Source organism: Scyliorhinus canicula, chromosome 19 (assembly GCF_902713615.1).
Source record: "Scyliorhinus canicula chromosome 19, sScyCan1.1, whole genome shotgun sequence".
In the NCBI taxonomy this organism is placed as follows: domain Eukaryota; kingdom Metazoa; phylum Chordata; class Chondrichthyes; order Carcharhiniformes; family Scyliorhinidae; genus Scyliorhinus; species Scyliorhinus canicula.
Window position 1 is genome coordinate 15,461,944 of NC_052164.1, and position 23,504 is coordinate 15,485,447.

Sequence of the window (23,504 nt, forward strand, 5' to 3'; positions counted from 1 at the left end):
TAGGCTTTGAGGTTTAAAACTCAGCTTGGGGTCAAACTGAACACTAAGAAATGTTTCAGTTGATATGAATTAGTGGCAAAGGAGTTAGTTATAGGGTGGAGGCTGAAGATGATGGATATGCTGTTCCCTAAAAAATCTTTATTAAGACTAAAACACCCCCAAATGCTGGCAGGCGCGCTCTAGAATTTGATGGTATTGCTGCAGATTCTGACCTTGATGTGTTGCAGAATTTCATGTTTAATTAAACGATCAATTTGCTTTCAGTAGTTTTTTTTTTACAATGCCTTCAGCGGCCACTATTTCATGGTCCAATAGCCTTTTGTGAGATTAAAATTCTTCTGACTGTCCATCCGTACTTACGCTTCTGGTGTTAATTCTAAACCCATATCCACATGCCGTCAATTCACAGACCAGGGGAATAATCTTTTTGGCTCTTTATGTTCTCAATCCCCTTTTGCAATCTTACACATCTCTAACTCCTTCAATGCTTCCTATTCCAGCGAATCCAAACTGGTTACTGTATTCAGTAACTGTATCCAGTCACCCATGATATTGTTCTCGTGAATCAAACTGCATCCTTTCCTTGGCTTGGGTATCCTTGAGGGAGGAGGTGGGGGAGGTGTCAAGCAAGGTATCGGGGCTTTTTAAAATATATATATATTTGTTGGACGTGGGCCATTCCTAACTGTCCTTAGAAGTTGTGGTAAGCAGCAATTAGGGATTGGCAATAAATGTTGACCGTACCAGTGATCATGCCCACAATATATATATATTTTTGCAGATGGTTTTATGCACAGTACTGTAATAGACCAGAGTGGTGAGTATCTTTATTTTGGCCAGAGTGTAATTTTATACCCCTGTGTAACTAATCTGTTATTTCTAAGTTTCTTGCATGCACGTTTGAGGACAGCCACCCTTCGCCACGACGCTGACGGACAGGCCACTCTGCTGAACCTGTTATTGAGAAACTACCTACAATATAACCTGTACGATCAGGCAGAAAAGCTAGTCTCCAAATCCATTTTCCCAGAACAGGCTAATAACAACGAGTGGGCAAGATATCTGTATTACACTGGTGAGGCTCAGTCCAATCCTGCAATGTGAAGTAGAACAGTTGTGTACTTTTAAAAGGAAGATTTGTATTTATATAGTACCATTGACAACTTCAGGATACCCTCAAACATTTTACAGCCAGTTCTGTATTTGAAGTGTAATCACTACTGTAATGTAGGAAACGGGGCAGCGAATTTGCGAACAGCAAGCTCCCACAAAAAGCAATGTGATCATTATCAGATCTCTTTTTACAATTATGTTGATTGAGGGATAAATATTGGCCAGGACCTGTGCTGTTCTTTGAAAGAATGCCATTGGTTCTTTGGTAAACACTAGTCACACCCGCGGCTTAATCTTTCATTTGAAAGTCAGCGCCTCTGGCTGTGTGGCACTCCCTCAGTACTGCATTGATTTTTGTGCTCCAGGTCTTTGAAGTGGGACTTGAACCCCCAATCTTCTGACTCGGAGGCGAGAGTGCTACCAACTGAGTCACGGCTAATGGAATCACTTGGGAGTGAAAGCAATATAAAGACATTTGTGAGATATTGTGCTTTCTAAAATACCCATTCAGTTATTCCCCGGTCACGACAAAGCCTTTTCCCTTTTTGTGTGTGAATCATAGTTTTTGAAGTGCTACCAGTAATTACCTTTCACATTGACGGATCTCCCTTCACTCTAGATAGCTGGTGAATACTCCTGTAGTTCTGTCGTGCATTATACTGTATACGGCTTGCTTCCAAATGGCTGTGACAAAGATGTTTAACAGTTCCAGCAAAATGTCAGTTAGTGAATAATTCATTAGCTGAGTTGAATTTCTTTCTGTAACTGCATACTTTATAGATGCTGGTAGGAAATTATTGGTATATCCAAATAGTTTTTTGTGTTTTAAAAAAAATAACTCTTTGTTGCTTTCAGGTCGTATTAAAGCAATTCAGTTAGAATACTCAGAAGCACGGAGAACCCTGACTAACGCTCTGCGAAAGGCACCACAGCACACCGCAGTCGGCTTCAAGCAAACGGTGAGTTAAAAACTTACTGCTTTGTTTCAAAAGAATTATAGTTTAGTGGGGTAATTTTTAAAGATGATATTTTCTCCCATAAGTGTTATTCCTCTTCAATACGTTGATGGCCCTATAGATGCGTTGACAAAACTAATTTTATGAGGAATGTGTATTTCATTGCCAGGTTCATAAGTTGCTTATTGTGGTGGAGTTGCTGTTGGGCGAGATTCCAGACAGGCTACAGTTCCGACAGCCGTCACTCAAGCGGTCCCTGATGCCATACTTCCTGCTCACTCAGGGTCAGTACAATACAGCGAGGTGCAAGCACTTTGGCTTGAAGCAGATTGAATTTTTTCTTCCCTCGGAAAACCTGGTCACCCTGAAACTTCCTTGTGAATTAAGCAAGTGAAGATTGCCTGGTATGAATCTGTACAAGTGTCACTTATTTACAAAGCGGCCAATAGCACCATCTAGTTGAAGTAAGTTGTTTCACCCCTTGTGTGGACACAACCCTTCAGCCATCTCAAACCAGTCTATATGCAAGTTTCAACAGCACGGTGGCACAGTGGGTAGCATTGTTGCTTCACAGCTCCAAAGTCCCAGGTTCAATTCCCAGCATGGGTCACTGTCTGTGCGGAGTCTGCACGTTCTTCCCATGTCTGCGTGGGTTTCCTCCGGGTGTTCTGGTTTCCTCCCACAAGTCCCAAAAGAAGTGCTGTTAGGTAATTTGGACATTCTGAATTCTCCCTCTGTGTACCCGAACAGACGCCGGAATGTGGCAAGTGGGGCATTTCACAATAACTTCCTTGCAGTGTTAATGTAAGCCTACTTATGACAATAAAGATGATTAAAAAAACAGAATTGCTCTATACAATATCGAGAGGAAGTATTAACTCTGGATAGAAGTAGTTTAGCCACATTATTAGGCTGTGGAATCAGCATTAAGGCAAAACTATATTAGGAGTTTGTTTTAGTCCATATGGACTCAATGGGCCAAATGTGCCATGATGACTGTGACTCTTACCTTGTGTCTTTTGAGATGTTGAATGTATTGTACCAACAAGTACAGTTCGTTTACAATTTATGCTGTTTAACTCTGTGATTAATTTGATGCAATCCTGTTAGTTGGGGTTAAATGGGCTCTTGATTTCATTAACCTCCCTAAATGTTCTTTTATGCCTGTACACCATATTAGCAACAGAGAATCTCGGAATTGTTACGGTGCAGAAGGAAGCCATTTGGCTCACTGTGTCTGCACCGGCTCTCCAAATGAACACTATGGCTTGGTGTCATTCCGCTGCCTTTCCCTCATACCCTTGCGCATTGCGTCTGTTCAAATAATAATCTGACGCCAGATAGAAGACAGCCATCTGCTGGTTTATTAAAACAATAGCAGCTTTTCCATTCAGCATGGGGCTAACGGCACAATGAATTAGTACATCTGCCTCTGGTTTTGAAACCAGCTTAGGGTGACATGGTGGCACAGTGGTTAGCACTGCTATCACACCGCGCCAGGATCCGGGTTCAATTCCTGCCTTGAATGACTGTGTGGAGTTTGCACGTTCTTCCCCGGGTGCTCTTGTTTCCTCCCACAGTCCAAAAATGTGCCGGTTAGATGGGGTTACGGGGATAGGGCAGGTGAGTGGGCCACGGTAGGGTGCTCTTTCAGAGGGTCGGTGCAGACCTGATGGATTAAATGGCCTCCTTCACTAGGAATTCTATGGTTCTATGATGAGATCAAAATTTCATCATTTTTGGCCGGAATTGTGATCACTTAGAACAGCCTCAATTGAGACTGAACGTGAAGCCTCAGAACAACCTGTCCCTAAATTGGTCGGAGAGCTCAGAGTGACCACAGGAATGTTGTGACCCTTGAGGCTGTGTGATACATAACCACGAGGCGGCAAAGCCAAAAAGCTTGGATAACGTGGAGAAGTTTTATGGTGCCTTCCACTAGAATGGCACTAAGTGCCAAATCAGACACCTTTATTGAATTTCAGAAATGCTAAAACTTCTGTGGTATAAAGTTTTGATCTCGGAACCTCAGGCTTGATCTCAATCATGACTGGCAATACATCTGATTTGTTTTAATTGGGTCTTAGCATTATTCTTTTGTGTTCTTCGCTGAATTTGCTCTGGTGTTTTGTAACAGAAAGGTTTGTTTTCTCTTTATTCTCTGGTTGCCATAGTTTAATAGGATATTTTCCTTGAACTGCTAATATGTCAATTGGACAAAACTGCACTTAAAATTAAATCTGTTATCATTTGTCCCGAACGAACTGTACTTGCCTTGTTCTCGATGAGGACAAATTGCTTCACATTTCTGTCTTCTCCACCACCAGCTGTGCGAACTGGGAACTTGGCCAAATTTAACCAGGTTTTAGAGCAGTTTGGTGAGAAGTTTCAGACTGACGGCACCTACACACTGATCATCCGCCTGCGACACAATGTCATCAAAACAGGTCAGAATTCAGTATTAAAATATTTGTCATTTGCTGCCCCTTTTTGTTAATCTAGCACCTGCTTGCGCACTATCTTGATTGAGCTTCGAATCTGGAAAGTTCATTTTTCAGTTATTGTTTTTTCCACCTAGGTTTGCTCGAGTCTCCTGGAGTGGGGTCAGCTGTGGGCCACAAACCACAAATTTGATCCGGGTTGATTCTCAGTCCATGTCCGAGTTGGGAAATTACTCTCAATATCCCTGAGTAGAAAGGGGGGAAATTAGCCAATGCCCCTGCTTCTACCAACAATGATAAAAAGAGCACCTGTAAAAACAGCACAAAATACAATAGTCTCAGCCATCACTGTCCACTCGGTCCATTTGATTGACATAAGGTTGCAGTTAATAATTTAAAGGTTCTCCTAGTTGTACAAATCTAGATTCGGGTGGATGCAAGGTCAAAAACAGATACTCTAATTTAGCATTAAACTAGCAATCTCATTCAGAGCGCACAATCACTGGTAGTATGGGTGAAAGAAAGTTCATGAGTGGAGTAATATATCTGAGGCTTAAGGTGCAATGTCAGATCTTGGAAGAGGGTATCAGTTTATTTTATATTCTGACTTAACGTGACCCAGTCTAAGAAAAGCCTCTCTAGATGCCAAAAAAATAAATGACTGCTGTATAAGGTGGTCAACATTTCAACTGTACATTGGGCAGCGTGGTGGCTCGGTGGTTAGCCCTGTTCCTCACGGTGCCGAGATCCCAGGTTCCATCCCGGCTCTGGGTCACTGACCGTGTGGAGTTTGCACATTCTCCCCGTGTTTGCGTGGGTTTCGCCACAACCCCAAGATGTGCAGGGTAGGTGGATTGGCCACGCTAAATTGCCCCTTAATTGGAAAAAATGAATTGGGCACTCTAAATTTAAAAAACAAAACAAAAAAACATTTCAACTGTGTCATAATCTAACTTCAAACAGCAAAGTAAAGTCACCATAGTCCCAGATGACCACAGGCTGCCTTCCCCTTTGAGGAAGGGAGCTGACTGGTGGTGATTTAGCCTGAGCATCACCACACCTCGGGTGAGGGGCAAGGTTGAGAAGGTGGGGCCTTCATGAATAACCTCAGGGGGCGGCATGGTAGCACAGTGGTTAGCACTGCTGCCTCATGGCGCCGAGGACCTGGATTCGATCCTGGCCCTGGGTTACTGTCCGTGTAGAGTTTGCACATTCTCCCCATGTCTCACCCGCACAACCCAAAAATGTGCAGGGTAGGTGGATTGACCACTCTAAATTGCCCTTTACATGAAAAAAAAGGAATTGATCCTTTAAATTAAAAAAAAATTAATAACTTCACCTCGTACGTGAATTGAACCCATGCTGTTGGCCTTGTTCTGCATCGCAAACCAGCTGTCCAGCCCCAGCAAACAGCAGCAGATGACTGAACAGCATATGGTTTGCCAGCTTTATAGTGATGGCTCAGATATCAGAACAAACAAGCTTGGTGTTCTCTCTCTCTCTCTCTCTCTCTCTCTCTCTCGTGCTCACTCACTGACAAGTTAATTACACACAATCACAAACTGGCATATCCCCCACTCTACCATTGCCATCAACCCTGGTTCACTTCAGAGCGCAGGGGGACATGCCAGGAGTAGCACCAGGCATAATGAGGTGTCAACCTGCTGAAGCAGCAACACAGGACTACTTGCATGCCAAACAACATACGCAGCAAGTAATAGACAGAACTAAGCAATTCCACAACCCACTGATCAGATCAAAGCTCTGCAGTGCTTCCACATCCAGCCGTGAATGATGGTGGACATTTAAACAACTCATCGGAGAGGAGGAAGCTCCACAGATATCCCCATCCTCAATAATGAGGGAAGTCCAGCACATCAGTGCAAAAGAAGATACTGGGTACTGTAAAGGCTACGGGTCCTAACAATCTTCCAGCAATAGTACTGAAGGCTTGTGCTTCAGACTTTGTCGCGGCACTAGCCAGGCTGTTCTGGTACAGTTACAACACTGGCATCTACCCAGTAATGTGGAATATTGCCCCAGTATGTCCTGGATGCAGAAAGCCGGACAATTCCAACCTGGCCAATTACCGCCCAATCAGTCTACTCTCAGTCATCATTAAAGCGATGGAAGGAGTCATCAACAGTGCTATCAAGCGGCACATTCTTAGCACTAACCTGCTGACTGATGCTCAGTTTGTGTTCTGCCAGGGCCACTCAGTTCCTGACCTCATTACAGCCTTGGTTCAAACATGGACAAAAGAGCTAAATTCCAGAGGTGAGGTGAGAGTGACTGCCCTTGACATCAAGGCAGCATTTGATTTTGTGGCATGAAGGAGCCATAGCAAAACCGGAGTCAATGGGAATCGGGGGAAACTCTCCATTGGTTGGAGTCATACCTGGCACAAAGGAAGATGGTTGAGGTAGTTGGGGGTCAATCATTTCAGTTCCAGGACATCGCAGCAGGGGTTCTTTAGGATAGTGTCCTAGGCCCAACCATCTGATGATTGCACAATGTTCAGCGCCATTCGTGACCCCTCAGTTACCAAAACAGTCCATGACCAGATGCAGCAAGACCTAGACAATAGCCAGGCTTGGGCTGACAAGTGGCAAGTAACATTCATACCACACAAGTGACCGGCAATGACCATTTTCAACAAGAAAGAATGTAACCATCACTCCTTGACATTCGATGACATTGCTATTGCTGAATCTCCCACTATCAACATCCTGTAGGTTATCATTGACCAGAAACTGAACTGGACTAGCCATATAAATGCTGTGGCTACAAGAGCAGGTCGGAGACTAGGAATCCTGTGACAAGTAACTCGCCTCCTGACTCCCCAAAGCCTATCCACCATTGACAAGGCACAAGTCAGGGGTGTGTTGGCATATTCTTTACTTACCTGGATGACGACAGCTTCAACACTCGAGAAGCTCCAAACCATCTAGGACAAAGCAGCCCATTGATTGGCAACCCAGTCACAAAAATTCACTCCTTCCATCGACAGTGGGCACGATGGCACAGTGGTTAGCAATGCTGCCTCACAGCACCAGGTACCCGGGTTCAATTCCGGCCTCTGGTGACTGTGTGAAGTTTACACTTTTTCTCCTTGTGTCTGCTTGGGTTTCCTCCGGGAGTTTCCTCCCACAGTCCAAAGATGTGCAGGTTCTGTGGATTAGCCATGCTAAATTGTCCCTTAGTGGCCAGGGATGTGTAGGTTAGGCGAAAGGGTTAGAGGAACAGGGCCGGGTAGTGGGCTTAGGTGGTGTACTCTTTCATTGGCCGGTGCAGACTTGATGGGCCGAATGGCCTCCTTCTGCACTTTCGGGATTCTATGACGCACATTAGCAGCCGTGTGTAACATCTGCAAGATGCACTGCAGGAACTCACCAAGCTTTCTTAGACAGCACCATCCTAACACACAATCACCACCATCTAGAAGGACAAGGGCAGCAGATACATCGGGACACCACCACCTGGAGGTCTCCCTCCAAGCCACTCACCATCCTTTTTTTAAAATAAATTTAGAGTACCCAATTATTTTTTTCTCCAATTAAGGGGCAATTTAGCGTGGCCAGTCCACTTTTGGGTTGTGGGGTGAAACCCACGCAGACACTGGGAGAATGTGCAAACTCCACACGGACAGTGACCCAGGGGCGGGATTCGAACCTGGATCCTCAGCGCTGCAGTCCCAGTGCTAACCACTGCGCTACATGCCGCCCTCTCCATTCACCATCCTGACTTGGAATATATCGCTGTTCCTTCACTGTCAGTGGTCGGAATCCTGGAACTGCTCCTTACAGCACCCTGGATATACCTACACCACATTGAAGCCAGCATTTGAAGAAGACAGCTCTCCTGCGTGATTAGGCATGGGCAATGACTACTGTCATAGCCAGTGATGCCCACATCCTATGAATGAATAAAAAAAATAAGAAATGAAGATTTGATTTCTGGTTGCCTCTTTGCTTCCTGTGAGCAATGGCAGGAGAGACCATCAGGAAATTAATGTGCTGCTTTTTCAGGAGTCACTGCAGATGCCCAGAATGTAAACAGTTTAATTTTAATATATATTTGGTGCGTTATTCAATGCAGCTGCAGCACAGGGTAGAAACTGGATCTTTAATTCCATCATTGCAGCTTTTAAGACAGGATATCCTTGGGGAGTTGGGGCAGCATTTTAAAATATTGAAAAATGAGGGAAAGGGCAGGAGCGCACCAGGATTGAGAGCCTGAGAGATGGAAGCAGTAGATTGGGAGGTCAAGAGTGCAGAGCTTGTCAGATTATCTGCTGAAATAAATCTGTTTCCTCTGTTTAATACACTGCCCATCAAAATAAAAACCCTGATACCTTTAGTATGTTTCGCTAATGCTTGCTAATAGATAAAAATCATGCACAAGTTTTAAAATGACTTCTCTTTTCCCCCCTGCAGGTGTAAGGATGATTAGTTTGTCTTACTCCCGCATCTCTCTCACTGACATAGCACAGAAACTGCAGCTGGACAGTCCTGAAGATGCTGAATTTATAGTTGCCAAGGTAACCTCAATAGGAGGTGTTAGAAAAGAAAGTTTGGTTGCTAGAAATCTGAAATTAAAAACAAAATATACTGCTAGTGGACAGTAGATCGATCAATATCCGAAAGATATAAATTCACATTTCAGGTTGGCTATACATTTTCTATCTTTTACTTTGCAATAAAAATATTAAAGGGTTTTAGAATGTCCCTTAAACCAACAAACATTGTCTTGTAATTTGATTATAGTATGTAATAATAATCTTTTATTGTCACAAGTATGAAGTTACTGTGAAAAGCCCTTGGTCGCCACATTCCGGCACCTGTTCAGGTAAGCTGGTACGGGAAGTGAACCCGAGCTGCTGGCCTTGTTCTGCATTACAAACCAGCTGCCTAGCCCACTGAACTAAACCAGCTCTGGGTTGGAAGGCCACTTTACTGTGAATTGATGGGTGGCCTATATGAGGCCCAGATGTCATAGGGTAGCAATTCTTTGCTAAAAGCAAACTACTATGGATGCTGGAAATTTGAAATAAGAACGGGAAATGCTGGAAGTTCTCAGCAGGTCTGGCAGCATTTGGAGAGAGAAACATTTTGAATCCCATACGACTCTTCTTCAGAGCATGCAGTTTCGAAACATTGACCCTGTCTCTCCCTCCACAATGCTGCCAAACCTGCTGAGTTGATCCAGCATTTTCTGTTTTCTGTTATTATTATAGGTGGTACCTCTTTGTGGAGTAGGGAAATAGCTGCCCTGGCTGGGTTGGTCTTGCCAACACCCAGGTATAAATGTTTATTGAGCACTTGGTTAGAAAATGAAACATGATACTGAAACCTAAGAAGGAGTGATGGGAAAATAAAAATTATTGGGGGGGGTGTGTGTGTGTGTGTGTGGGGGGGGGGGGGGGGGGGGGGGGGGGGGGAGAGAAGGTAATTGGCACGATGGTGGTCTTCTCTGAGTGAAAGTTTTGGAGTGGAGTTTCATCAGCAATGGAGTCGCCCTGAGCAGAGGCTTATCTATACTTTGCCTGTTTTCCCTCTCCATTGGTTGTTATGACCCAGTGCTTTGCTGACCAAATAGTGAACATTTGAATTAAAGGTCTTGGAGGCAGTCAGTGATTAAAATGAGCAGGCTCTGATGGTAGACTGAGCAGAAAGTCAAAGTCTGATGATGGGCGAGTAATTTAAGTAATTGTGCCAGCAAGTTTTACAAGTGACCTCTTGTTAACAGGGAGAAAATTATCCGATGGGTATCCAGTGACTCCTACTGTAAAGTGTAGTGACCTAGCATTCTTGAACCATCTGCTATCATTCACTTTCTGGCCTCTCGCACAAAGGGTGTCCACTTAAGTCAGAAAGTTTGGAGCTTCAGACATTTGCGAAACCCAGCAGGAGACAGCACTTTCAGAATAGGAAGAGAGAAAGTTGTTGTTGGGGGAATGTGTCATTCTAATTGTCTTTTTTAACCAGGCCATTCGTGATGGAGTGATTGAAGCATCTATTAACCATGAGAGAGGATACGTCCAATCTAAAGAGACCATCGACATTTATGGCACAAGAGAGCCTCAACTGGCATTTCACCAGAGAATCTCCTTCTGTCTGGATATCCACAACATGTCTGTCAAAGTAAGGCGAAAAGACACCTAGCTCTTTCCATAGTTGATTGATTGAATTGAACTTTTAGGATGAGAAGTGAACAACTAAGACTGACATGAATATAGAATTATTTCTGATCCATAGCTTTCAGATTGGAGTGATACATAATTCAGCCATTTTTAAAATTTGCATTGGTCAACTCAACATCTCATTAAGATGGCTGTTTGGGTTATTGCTCACATAGACCAAGTGCTCTTCTCAGGAAAAAATACTCCTGCATATTCTTTCTACTACCATTTCTGCTTCTAGACCTGAAGCCTGTGCAGAATTTGTGTGAGGGAGTGAGTGTATTTGTTTCTATTTGGATGTGTGTGTTGCTGGCAAGGCCAGCATTTGTTACCCATTCCTAGTTGCCCTTGAGAAGGTGAGCATCCTTGTTCAGAGGACCCAATTCATTTTTTTTTGCAATTAAGGGGTAATTTAGCATAGCCAATCCACCTACCCTGCACATCTTTGGGTTGTGGGGGCAAAACCCACGCAAACACGGAGAATGTGCAAACTCCACACAGACAGTGACCCAGAGCCGGGATCGAACCTGGGACCCTCGGCGCCGAGATTTCTTTTTTTTTTTAAATTTAGAGTACCCAATTTTTTTTCCCCCCAATTAAGGGGCAATTTAGCGTGGCCAATCCACCTAACCTGCACATCTTTGGGTTGTGGGGGTGAGACCCACGCAGACATGAGGAGAATGTGCAAATTCCACACGGACAGTGACCCAGGGCCGGGATTCGAACCCCGGTCCCAAGCGCTGCAGTCCCAGTGCTAACCACTGCGCCACATGCCGCCCCTAGATTTCTTTTTCTAAAGGATATTTGTGAACCAGATGTGTTCGTATGACAATCTGCGAGTTACATGGTCACCATTGCGGGTACGCTACCCGTTTTTAAAAAAGATTAATTCCAGATTTATTTAATTAGTAACAATTAAATTCCCCAGCTACCTTGGTGGGAAATGAAGTAATCTCTCTACCTCTGGGTGAATAGTCCAGTGATATGGCTCCTATGCCTTCGGTCCCGATGAGGGAGGAACCCATCCAGGTGGTGCAGTTTATATGGATTGGTAGAATCTGATTCTCTAGCAACTGTCTTTATTCTTTAACTTCCACTGTCTACTTCACAAAAATATTTCTGTTCACTAAAAGAATTATGTGACAAGATTATTTTGCAACAATTGATGACATATTCTTTAAAAGTTATCGTATTTGAAGGCTAGTGCTGTGGCTCAGTGCTACATCTTGACGGCAGCGCTGAGATTAATGGCTTTGAATCAAGCGACCTCTGTAGTCACAAAGCGCTTGACTGACCCAACACATTTAGTGCTCTGTGATGAAAAGTATTTAGGTCTGGCGGGAGAAAAATTATCAGCACTTTGATTCTTGTGCTAACAGAGCCCATAGAATCCCTGCAGTGTAGATGGAGGCCATTTGGCCCATCGAATCCCCACCGACCCTCCGAAAGAGCACTCTACCTAGGCCTACACTCCCACCCTATACCCGATCCCCATAACCCCAGTTAACCAGTACATCTTTGGACAGTATGGAGAAATTTTTTTTTTATAAATGTTTTTATTCAGTTTTCGTATTTTATATTGAACAAATTACAAATTGTTAGGAGAGAGAAACAAAAAAAAAAACAAACAAAAACAAACACGCAAAAATTAACATACATATTTACAGGTAAGCATCTTCGTAGTAGTAACTGCGCCCCCCCCCCCCCCCCCCCCCCCCCCCCCCCCCCCCCCCCCCCCCCCCCCCCCCCCCCCCCCCCCCCCCCCCCTCAACATGTTTATTTAGCTTGGTTTTGGGCCTTAGCTAGCCATCGAACCCCCGTAACGAACCTGTAGCCCCCCCCCCCCCCCCCCCACCCCCCCCCCTCCCGCTACCTTCCCCCGACTATTCTTCCTCTTGTACATTGGCCACAAATAGGTCCCGGAACAGTTGCATGAATGGCTCCCACGTTCTGTGGAAGCCGTCGTCCGACCCTCGGATGGCAAATTTGATTTTCTCCATTTGGAGAGATTCCGAGAGGTCGGACAGCCAGTCCGCAGCTCTGGGCGGTGCTGCTGACCGCCAGCCAAACAGGATTCTACGGCGGGCGATCAGGGAGGCAAAGGCAAGGGCATCCGCCCTCCTCCCCAGGAATAGATCTGGCTGTTCTGAAACCCCGAAGACCGCCACTATCGGGCATGGCTCCACCCTCACTCCCACCACTTTGGACATTACCTCGAAGAAGGCTGTCCAGTACTCCACGAGTCTGGGGCAGGACCAGAACATGTGGGCGTGGTTGGCCGAGCCTCTTTGGCACCGTTCACATCTGTCTTCCACCTCCGGGAAGAACCTACTCATACGGGTTCTTGTTAAGTGGGCTCTATGTACCACTTTTAGTTGCGTCAGGCTGAGCCTTGCGCACGTGGAGGTGGAGTTGACCCTATGCAGTGCTTCGCTCCAGAGTCCCCACCCGATCTCCATCCCCAGGTCGTCCTCCCATTTCCTCCTTGTTGCGTCCAGTACGGTGTCGTCCCTATCTACCAGTCGGTCATACATGTCACTACAGTTCCCTTTCTCTAGGATACTTGCGTCCAGTAGGTCTTCCAGTAGTGTCTGTCGTGGCGGTTGTGGGTACGTCCTTGTCTCCTTTCGTAGGAAGTTTTTGAGCTGCAGGTACCGTAGCTCGTTCCCCCCAGCTAGCTGAAATTTCTCTGTCAGTTCGTCCAGTGTTGCGATCCTGTCGTCCGTGTATAGGTCCCTGACTGTCAGTGTCCCCCCCGTCCTGCCTCCACCTTTTGAAGGTGGCGTCGGTCAGTGCTGGTTTGAACCTATGGTTGTTGCAGATGGGAGCCCTGTTCGACATTTTGGTCAGGCCAAGTTGCTGCCGCAGTTGGTTCCAGGATTGGAGGGTGGCTGTCACCACTGGGCTGCTGGAGTGTTTTTTGGGTGGGGATGGGAGTGCTGCCGTGGCGAGGGCCCGGAGGGAGGTTCCCATGCAGGAGGCCTCCTCCGCACGCACCCACTCAGCTTCTGGCTCCTGGATCCATCCCCTTACTCGCTCGGCTGTTGCTGCCCAGTGGTAGAATTGTAGATTCGGGAGGGCTAACCCTCCCCTGGTTTTTGTTTTTTGTAAGACCTTCTTTGGGATCCTAGCATTTTTACCCCCCCATACGAACGCCATGATGAGTTTGTCCAGCAGTATGGAGAAATTTAACATGACAAATCCATCTAACCTGCACATCTTTGGACATGATGTGCCCCAAGGCAATTCTATCGCATCAGAATGTAAAGACGAATTTATCGTTCAGAGCATTTATTATTTTGAACCTACAGAAATCTCAAATGTCCATTTGTTTTACAGGCAATGCGATTCCCACCCAAATCATACAACAAAGACCTGGAGTCAGCTGAGGTGAGATTGGCATTGTTTTTTTTAAAATTATTTCAGAGATGCGAGCGTCGCTGGCTAGGCTACCAATTGTGTCCCATCTGTAATTTCTCTTGCGAAAGTGCTGTGTAAATAGTGGAAGGCTTTGGGGAGCCAGGAGGTGATTTACTCGCCTCAGAATTCCCAGTCTCTGACCTGCTTTTGTAGACACGGTATTTATATGGCTGGTCCTTATAAATTGATGAAAGTAACAATGATTATAGGGAAGCTGCCTGGAGTTTTGACGTAAGGGGTGGTGGGGGCGGTGGAGAAACAACAGGAGAGAGTATCTGGAAGCACTGATTTAGAGATGATCCTCCAGAAGGGAATTTGTTTTTAAATAATTTTTTGTAAATTGGGGGGCGGCAGTTTAGTGTGGCCAATCCACCTACCCTGCACATCGGATAAAAGCAAATTACTGCGGATGCTGGAATCTGAAACGAAAGGGAAAATGCTGGAAAATCTCAGCCAGTCTGGCAGCATAGTTGGGGGTTTAAGCGAGTCTCCGGGGGAAGGGGGGGGTTGGCCAGTCAGTCAGTGTGGATCTTTACGATAGTTACCCAGAAGTTATAAAAGCTTTTATTTCTTGTAACTTTTTCAGAGTAACCAGATCGTAACCATCCAAAGTGTAACAATTTAAGTCGCATTTTCAGATGATGCCCAGCACAGCACAGTTGTCCAGAGGAAATTAGAACCCCCTTAACGGGCAGCACGGTGGCGCAGTGGATTAGCTCTGCTGCCTCACGGTGCCGAGGTCCCAGGTTCGATCCTGGCTCTGGGTCACTGTCCGTGTGGAGTTTGCACATTCTCCCCATGTTTGCTTTGGTTCAGGGTGGAATTAAAGGAGGTGGAATTGGAAGGGGAGGTGCGGAAGGCACGGGTGCCACGAGATATGTCTCGAGGTTGCTTGCGGGTCTGGTGGCAGAAGAGGTGCTGAACAAGGCCCCGGAGGTGGATAGTGCGCACAGGTCCCTAAAGCAGAAGTCGAGAGCCACGGACGGGGATTCTGAGGCTCCACAAATTTATGGAGGAGGAAAGGATCCTGCGGTGGGCCAGGAACTGGAACTGGGAATGGGTGGGGAACAGGATCAGAATCAATCAGGACATTGGAGTGGAACTGCCAAAATGGCTCGCCGGGTTAAACGAGGCCAACGCAGTTCTATATCGAAGACAGATCCGGTTTGCGATTCTGTACCCGGTGAAACAGTGAGTGACCTTTTTAAGGCCAGGAGTACGATTTTCAAGGGCAGCACGGTGGCACAGTGGTTAGCATTGCTGCCTACGGTGCTAAGGACCCAAGTTCGAATCCCGGCCCTGGGTCACTGTCCGTGTGGAGTTTGCGCATTCTCCCCGTGTCTGCGTGGGTTTCGCCCCCACAACCCAAAGATATGCAAGGTAGGTGAATTGAACACGCTAAATTGCCCCTTAATTGGAAGAGAAAATGAATTGGGTACACCAAATTTATATTTTTAAAAAAGAACCCCTTTAACAATGTGCAAATGCTTAACTGTAAAGATCCGAGCGGGATTCCCCAGCGCATCTTTGGGGTATCCCCCAAATCCGCCCTTGGGGAGCTCGGAATTTACGGGCCATGATTCAGATCTGTAGCTCTGGAAAATAAAAGTGCATATATTGTACAGATTTTAAATGCCCCCTCTGCCTCACAGGAGCGGCGAGAGCGGGAACAGCAAGACCTGGAGTTTGCGAAAGAAATGGCAGAGGATGATGATGATGGATTCCCATGAAACTGTGTGGGATATTGATTCTGAAATATTTGGAATACTGTAACTGCAAACAGTAGAAATAAATAAAGCCAGAATCGTGACTTTAAAGTATGGTCGAAACCCTTTAATAGACTCAAGTCTGCCAGCATGTTTGAGAATGGGAGTGTTATTACTCTGTCCCGGTTTGACATATGTTTACCGGCTTTTATTTCTTTTCATTCACTGTTGTTTTCCTAGGAATAGTTACCTTTGTCTCTTTAAACTTTGTAAACAATGATGATGAATATATGGTCAATAAAACTGATAACAAATAGTTGTGATTCTTTTTTTAAATTTTTCCTTGAATGGGCTACCAAAACGACAGAGAATTCCATGGAAATCAGTCAAACCAGATTTTAGCATCTTCAGTTGTAAGTTGTGTACTAAATGGTTTGAACAGTGGAGAATTATCAGTTGTCAGCCCTCAACATTGAGCGCTTTTTGAGAATTTGCAGGTAAACACTTGGAGCACACAAGGCTTGACGATACTTTCAAGGTAAATTTTTACCGATGCTCCATATTTATCAACTGAGAGTATTGCTTTGACATTGCTTTTCAATGAACATCAACTTTCTAACCTTGTGTACATGCTGGGGTTATCAGAAATGGTGAGACCTTTGGAGAAAGACGGCCAAGAGCAAAGGCATACAAAGCACAAAAGCTTTAAGGTTCAATTTCCAGTCTCATTTCAGCTGTGGTGATAGCAGGGGTCGCTACGATTGGCCTGAAAGCCTCAAGACTAGAAATGAAACTTGCACCAAATCACTATCCAGTGACATATTGAAAATGCATGTGCACGCGCTCATCATCAAATTAGGATAGGATTGGTTTAGGTTAATGATAATGAGCACTGATTGGATGAAGGTGCTAAATCAACTTGACAGCCTCAACTTGGATCATAGAATTTACAGAAGGAGGCCATTTGGCCCATCGAGTCTGCACCGGCACTTGGAAAGACACCCTACTTAAGCTCACGCCTCCACCCTATCCAAGTAACCCAGTAACACCACCTAATTTGTTGGACACTAAGGGGTAATTTAGCGTGGCCAATCCACCTAATCTGCACATCTTTGGACAGTGGGAGAAAACCAGAGCACCCGGAGACGCAGACACGGGGAGAAAGTGCAAACTCCACACAGTCACCCGCCCGAGGCTGGAATTGAATCTGGGACCCTGGAGCTGTGAGGAGCAGTGCTAACCACTGTGCCATGCCTATGATCTGTCTTTGATGACTGGGCATCAATCCTGCTGTCTGAACAAACACACTTTTAGCATTGGTAATGACCAGTGATCAGAGCTGAGATTTCCCCCTCCCCCCCTTCATTTCTGTCTTGCCTCCTTCCTACCCCAGTAACGTTAAGACCAGTTATAAAGCTCCTGTTGCTGCCCAGCTAAGATTTGCTATCAGCCCGGACCAGGACTAAGGGTTTAAATAAAAGCAGAAAATGCTGGAAAAGTTCAGCAGGTCTGACATAATCTGTGGAGGAAGAAACGGTTAATGTTTCGAGTCGAACACGACTTCTTCAGAACACTCCTATTTGAGCATTTTCTGTTTTCCGATTTGGAGCCTTTGTTGTGTGTCGCTTTTATTTTAGGAACAAGGACTTTCCATTGAGCTATAGGGAGGGGGTGACTTGAAGATTTGAAACACATGTGTTTACTGCATGGTAAGACAACACCCACCCCCTGATGTCCATGTACTTTGTTCTCTTTGCTTTCCGACTTTGTAAAAAGAAACATCATTTATAGAGTTCAGAATGAACTGTGATCTGTAAAACAAAAGCCTAGCAATGGAGCAAGCGAATAAAGAACATATCCTACTGCTGACAATGGTAAAACTATATTCTGTGCTCATACACAAAGAATAGTATTTGTATTTAGAAAGTGCCTCCTCAGGGCGGCACGGTGGCACAGTGGTTAGCATTGCTGCATACGGCGCTGAGGACCCGGGTTCGAATCCCGGCCCTGGGTCACTGTCCGTGAGGAGTTTGCACATTCTCCCCGTGTCTGCATGGGTTTCACCCCCACAACCCAAAGATGTGCAGGATAGGTGGATTGGCTACGCTAAATTGCCCCTTAATTGGAAAAAATAATTGGGTACTCTAAATTTATTTTTAAAAAAAAGAAAGTGCCTCCTCTTACCAACATCTCAAATGCTCGATAAAGTAAATTACCTTTGAAGTACAATGATTTGAGATGGCAAGGAAACCTTGTACGGGGATCTAGGAAAAAGCTTAACTTTTTTCCTCTTATTCCCAGTTACCTTGGGAGTTTTTATGACACCCTGTGTAAGAATGTTGCTCTTTTGTCATGGTTTGAGCCGAGAGGGGACGAAAGTTTTAATTTAAAAAAAAAATAAATTTAGAGTACCTAATTCATTTTTCCGAAATAAGGAGCAGTTTAGCATGGCCAACCCACTTACCCTGTGCATCTTTGGGTTGTGGGGACGAAACCCACGCAAACACAGGGAGATGTGCAAACTCCACACGGACAGTGACCCAGGGCCGGTATCAATTCTGGGACCTTTGTGCCGTGAGGCAGCAGTGCTAACCACTGCGCCGCCGTGCTGCCCTCGAGTTTTAATTTTTATAGTCCTGTGTACAATTACTTTCCAGCGAACATCAGGATCCATAATCTGGCAGTAAGTATTTTTACCACAGATGGAGATTGCTCGCTTGGGAAAAGAAAGTGACATACGTTATTGAGGGTGCCATTCTGGAGGTTTAAACCATATTAAGGTTGATTGCGGCTGCACCTAACTATGTATTTGATGCAGATTGAAATATGAAGAACAAAGTTCACAGAAAACTTGCAATGCAATTAGTGAGCCAAAGATCGATTTCAGTAACGATCAGATCTGGTTCAGACACGCTGCAAGGAATTCAACATTAGGGCAAACTACATTAGCAAATGTTTTGTTGGTATGGATTTGATGGGCCAGATAGCTTCCTGTGCCGTAATGTCTCTGAAGCTTTATTCATCAGCAGCGCATGGGCCTTTGAACTTCAGCCAATGGAAAAATCCTTTTTATTTTCTCCCTCATACTTGCTGACCTATTAGAGGTTTCTACGAGGGCTAGATGCTCCCCCGGCACCTTCTCAAACTCCTGATGGCTGGAGTATTTTTCCACAGGCCTCCAGTTTATGTCTTCTCATGATGGTCACACTGATGTACAAATCTCAGCGTGCTGACTCCAATTGTAATGCGGACGCTGCCACTTTGGGCGAAATTGGGCCACTTGCCGCAAACTGGGGTTGTCCTTGGGATCTTCCTGTTGTATGAGGCTTGTGAAGGCTACTCCTTCATTTAAATCAGTTGAACCTCTGGGAGAGCCAGTGACATTTATGTAAAAGTTATTACTTCCACCTCTGAAATACTCCAGACGAGTGGTGAGAAAAGTTTTTTTTATAAACTTAAGAAGAAAAGGTCAAACCAGATGGAACAAAATAACATTTGAAGTATTAGCACAGTGAGATAACAGGAATGTAGGAACATTTTTAATTTTAGAGGTCTTTGGGGTTAATATTCAGTTATACAGCCTTTTCTGTTGTTTAAGCTTTACTGCTGTTACAGCATTTCTTTATTTTAAATCTGCCTATGGTTTACAGAACCAGAGCATCTGCTGGCCAGTCTTATAGGTTGGAAAATACTCGCGGGAGCATATATAATAGAGACGATGGGGGTGGAGCGGGAAAAAGGAAGTTGGATGCTAAACCCAAATAAAATACGGTCACTGTCTCAATTGATCAGTATTGTACAGTTAATTCTCAGTGTTGGGTTGGATTTAGAATCCTTACAGTGGAGAAGGAGGCCATTCGGCTCATCGAGTCTGCGCCGACCCTCCTGCAGAGCATCCTACCTAGGCCCAAGTCCTCCTCTGCCCTATCCCTCTAACCCACACACCTTTGGACTGTTTTGGCCATTTAGTTGTTACTGTTGCTGCATCATCATTTAGTTTAGGCTCTCACCAGTTTCTGGAGTTCTTTTTTTAAATGTAAAGTACCTAAATCATTTTTTTTTCCAATTAGGGGGCAATTTAGCGTGGCCAATCCACCTACCCTGCACATATGGATTGTGGGGGTGAGACCCACGCAGACATGGGGAGAATGTGCAAATTCCACACGGATAGTGACCCGGATCGAACCTGGGTCCTTGGTACCGTGAGGCAGCCGTGCTAACCACTGCACTACCATGCTGCCTGTGTTTTTGAAGTTCTAAAGAATAACGTATGTCACGGGTGACGAGCTGATGTAGGGCAGCACAGTGGGTGGCACTGTTGCTTCACAGCACCAGGGTCACAGGTTCGATTTCCAGCTTGGGTCACTGTCTGTGTGGAGTCTGCACGTTCTCCCTGTGTCTGTGTGGGTTTCCTCCTGGTGCTCCGGTTACCTCCCACAAGTCCAGAAAGACGTGCTGTTGGGTGAATTGGATATTCTGAATTCTCCCTGTGTATCCGAACAGGTGCCGGAACGTGCCGACTGGGGGCTTTTCACAGTAACTTCATTTCAGTGTTAATGTAAGCCTACTTGTGACAATAAAGATTATTATAATTTCTGAAATATAAAAATTGTGATGGGTGTGACTATAGGTTATTGGAATATTGTTCATGTCTATAATGCCAACTTTAATCTCTGCTGCTAAAATGTGCTAAAGGATACAAATGAGTTGTCAATGTGTTTAAATCCATTTAAACAGCAGATGGAGCACTGGAATATGTCAGTGGGATCATAACAGTGAGTGAATGTGTTGTTGACAAGCTCTTTCCAGTAGAGGTCAGTAGACATATAAGCAGTAGGAACTTTGGCTGGTTTTCTCCTTTCTATGATGTGGAGATGCCGGCGTTGGACTGGGGTGAACACAGTATTGGTGCTTAACCTGGTGTAAGACTTCCTACTGTTCTCCTTTCAAGGCCAGGGCATGCTGCATCCGATGGTGCTGCATTTATTACCTGGGGTCGAATCTGGAACCTTCTGGTCTGTTGCTCAGTACGACACCAAACAATTCCATTACAAACTATCACTGGGGGATTCCACCTTTATTTGTATTGCAACCTGTTCTTGATTGTGTCATCAGTTTTCAGAGAGCAGGTACCATTTGTGAAACATAAAGGCACAATATAGTCAGTAAACTGTCCATTGTGTTCTCTGTACTGCTGCAGAGCTCAGAAATTGGACAGGCGCTCACTCTCTCTGGGTTGCTCTGTTTGAGTTTCGAACAGTTGCCTGACACCGGCATTGGTGCAGACCTGGGAAAAGATTGCTTGGGGAAGGAACTGCAACCTGTCTCTGTAACAGTATATGGAAGCAAATAGCAACGGTTAGGAAAATTTGGAAACTGCACCAGGGCTGCAGAGCAGAAATTGTGATTTGGTTGGGAACTAACCATAGAATTCCTGCAGTGCAGGAGGCCACTTGGCCCATCGAGTCTGCACTGTCCCTTCGAATGAGTACTCTACCCATGCCCAGTCCCCCCCCTATCCCCATAACCTATCCTGCACATCTCTAGACACCAAGGGATAATTTAGCATGCCCAATCCACCTAACCTGTATATCTTTGGACTGTGGGAGGAAACGAGCACCCGGAGGAAATCCATTCAGACATGGGGAGAACATAAAAACTCCACACAGTGACCCTAGGCTGGAATTGAACCCAGGTCCCTGGTGCTGTGAGGCAGCAGTGCTAACCACTGTGACAGCATGCCGCCCAATATATCACTGTTACGGAAAAGGAAGACTTGCGTTTACATTGCGCCCATTTCACAACTTCAGGAAGTCCCAAAGCAGTTGACAGCTATAATCCAGTCAGTAGTGATGTCGGAAATGCTGCAGCCAATCTGTGCATAGCAGGGCCCTACCAACAGCAACGTGACAATGATCCGATAATCTGTTTTAGAAACTGAGTTGAAGACTTGACATCGGCCAACGCAACTCCACATCTTTGTTTAAATAGCTATTTTTTTATCCACCTGGGTGGGCAGATGGCAAAGATGACTGGATTTGGCGTTCTGAAAGGTAACACCTCCAAGGTACAAGTGTCAGTCTAGCTGACATGTTCAAATCTCTGGATCAACCCACAACCTTCTGAGCTCGAGGTATCAGCACGACCATTGAGTCCAGGTCGGCACATAACAATCTGAAGTAAATCTCTTAGAAAGAAATATAAAGGGACAATAATCAGCAGTTCCATACAGGTATTGCTGGCACTCGTGACTCACTCTCGTCTGTCAACAAATGTTCTTTTAGCAATGCCTGCATAGTCCCTGTGGCAAGGGTCAAGAGGAAGGGAATGAGACACAATTATTTCAAACGGCAATGTAAATATTTTAAGTGTTTACTTTTTATGAATCGATCGGCTTGGTTGATTTTTTGAAGCACCCACTCAACTTTTTTATCAATTATCCCTTCACGATATCGGCGCTCCTCTAGTTCCGGTATCTTCAGCTTCCCCAATTTTAGTTGTTCTGCCTTTGATTGCAGTCCTTTGAACTGCCGAGGCCCAAAGCTCAAATTTATTCCTAACCTCTCTTATCAGATGTACCTTAAAACCTCTCTGACAGGGCATTTGGTCACCTGCCCGAATATCTCCTTACGTGGCTCAATGTCAAATTTTGTTTGACACTTGCTCATGTGCAACGCCTTGGGATATTTTAGGTTTAAGGTATTGTATAAATACAAGTTGTTGTGATGAATGTAGTCCAACAAAGTGGTTGGAAGTAACGAGATGAACTGCAGTTGCACACAACTTAGTTTTGTTCACATCCGTCGAACCATTACAGTGCAGAAAGAGGCCATTCGGCCCATCAGGTCTGCACCGACACTCTGAAAGGGCACCCCAACCAGGCTCCCGCCCTATCCCTGCAACCCCATAACTGCACTTCTCCCGCATGTTGATTAAGAAACTTTGAACCATGTGGAAAGTTGTTCGCATTGACATATCATCACCACAGAATGGTAGCAAACAGGTCAGCTGCAGTTCTCCACGTTGTCTGTTCAAGGTGTCAGTGACCCTCCTCCCGTGTTGTCATGTCTCTTGATTTTCAAACTGCTGCTCCGAGTCAGGCTGAAACTCATGTAAACCTTTCCTTTTCCACAAGACGGAATGAGGTTTTTAAAAATAAAAGTGCTCTTGGAATGTGCTTGACCAAGCCAGCATTTATCACCAACCCTTCTTGAACAGCTGTGGTCCATGTGGCTCAGGTACGCCCACAGTATTTTTTCCTGTAGCCGCTTGATACAACTATATGAGTTGCTCAGCCATTTCGAAGGGCAGTTTTCAGATATGTTCCTAACATTGCTGTGGATCTGAATCCCATGTAGGCCACACTGGGTAAAGGTACCCTGAAGGGCATTAGTGTTTTTTTTTAATTTTTAGAATACCCAATTCTTTTTTTTCAAATTAAGGGGCAATTTAGCGTGGCTAATTCACCTACCCTGGGTTCTGGGGGTGACACGGGAAGAATGTGCAAACTCCACACGGACAGTGACCCGGGGCCGGGATCGAACCCGGGTCCTTGGCCCCACGAGGCAGCGTGCTAACCATTGCGCCACCGTGCCGCACCTGAAGGGCATTAGTGAACCTGAATCCATAGAATATCTACAGTGCAGAAGAAGGCCACCCGGCCCATCAAGTCTGCACTGACCCTCTG

At 45.2% G+C, this 23,504-nt stretch overlaps 1 protein-coding gene across 1 annotated transcript in view; it reads left to right on the forward strand.

Annotated features, from left to right (window-relative positions):
• Positions 1 to 16,133, forward strand: part of psmd3 (proteasome 26S subunit, non-ATPase 3) — a 30,636-nt gene extending 14,503 nt beyond the window's left edge. Inside the window, exons 5-12 of the mRNA XM_038778971.1 lie at positions 885 to 1,075; positions 1,969 to 2,072; positions 2,239 to 2,353; positions 4,397 to 4,516; positions 8,947 to 9,050; positions 10,498 to 10,653; positions 14,031 to 14,081; positions 15,764 to 16,133. Coding sequence (XP_038634899.1) covers positions 885 to 1,075; positions 1,969 to 2,072; positions 2,239 to 2,353; positions 4,397 to 4,516; positions 8,947 to 9,050; positions 10,498 to 10,653; positions 14,031 to 14,081; positions 15,764 to 15,841 — 919 coding nt within the window. The 3' untranslated portion in view covers positions 15,842 to 16,133. The remainder of the gene's footprint in view (positions 1 to 884; positions 1,076 to 1,968; positions 2,073 to 2,238; positions 2,354 to 4,396; positions 4,517 to 8,946; positions 9,051 to 10,497; positions 10,654 to 14,030; positions 14,082 to 15,763) is intronic.
• The last annotated feature ends 7,371 nt before the right edge of the window (positions 16,134 to 23,504 follow it).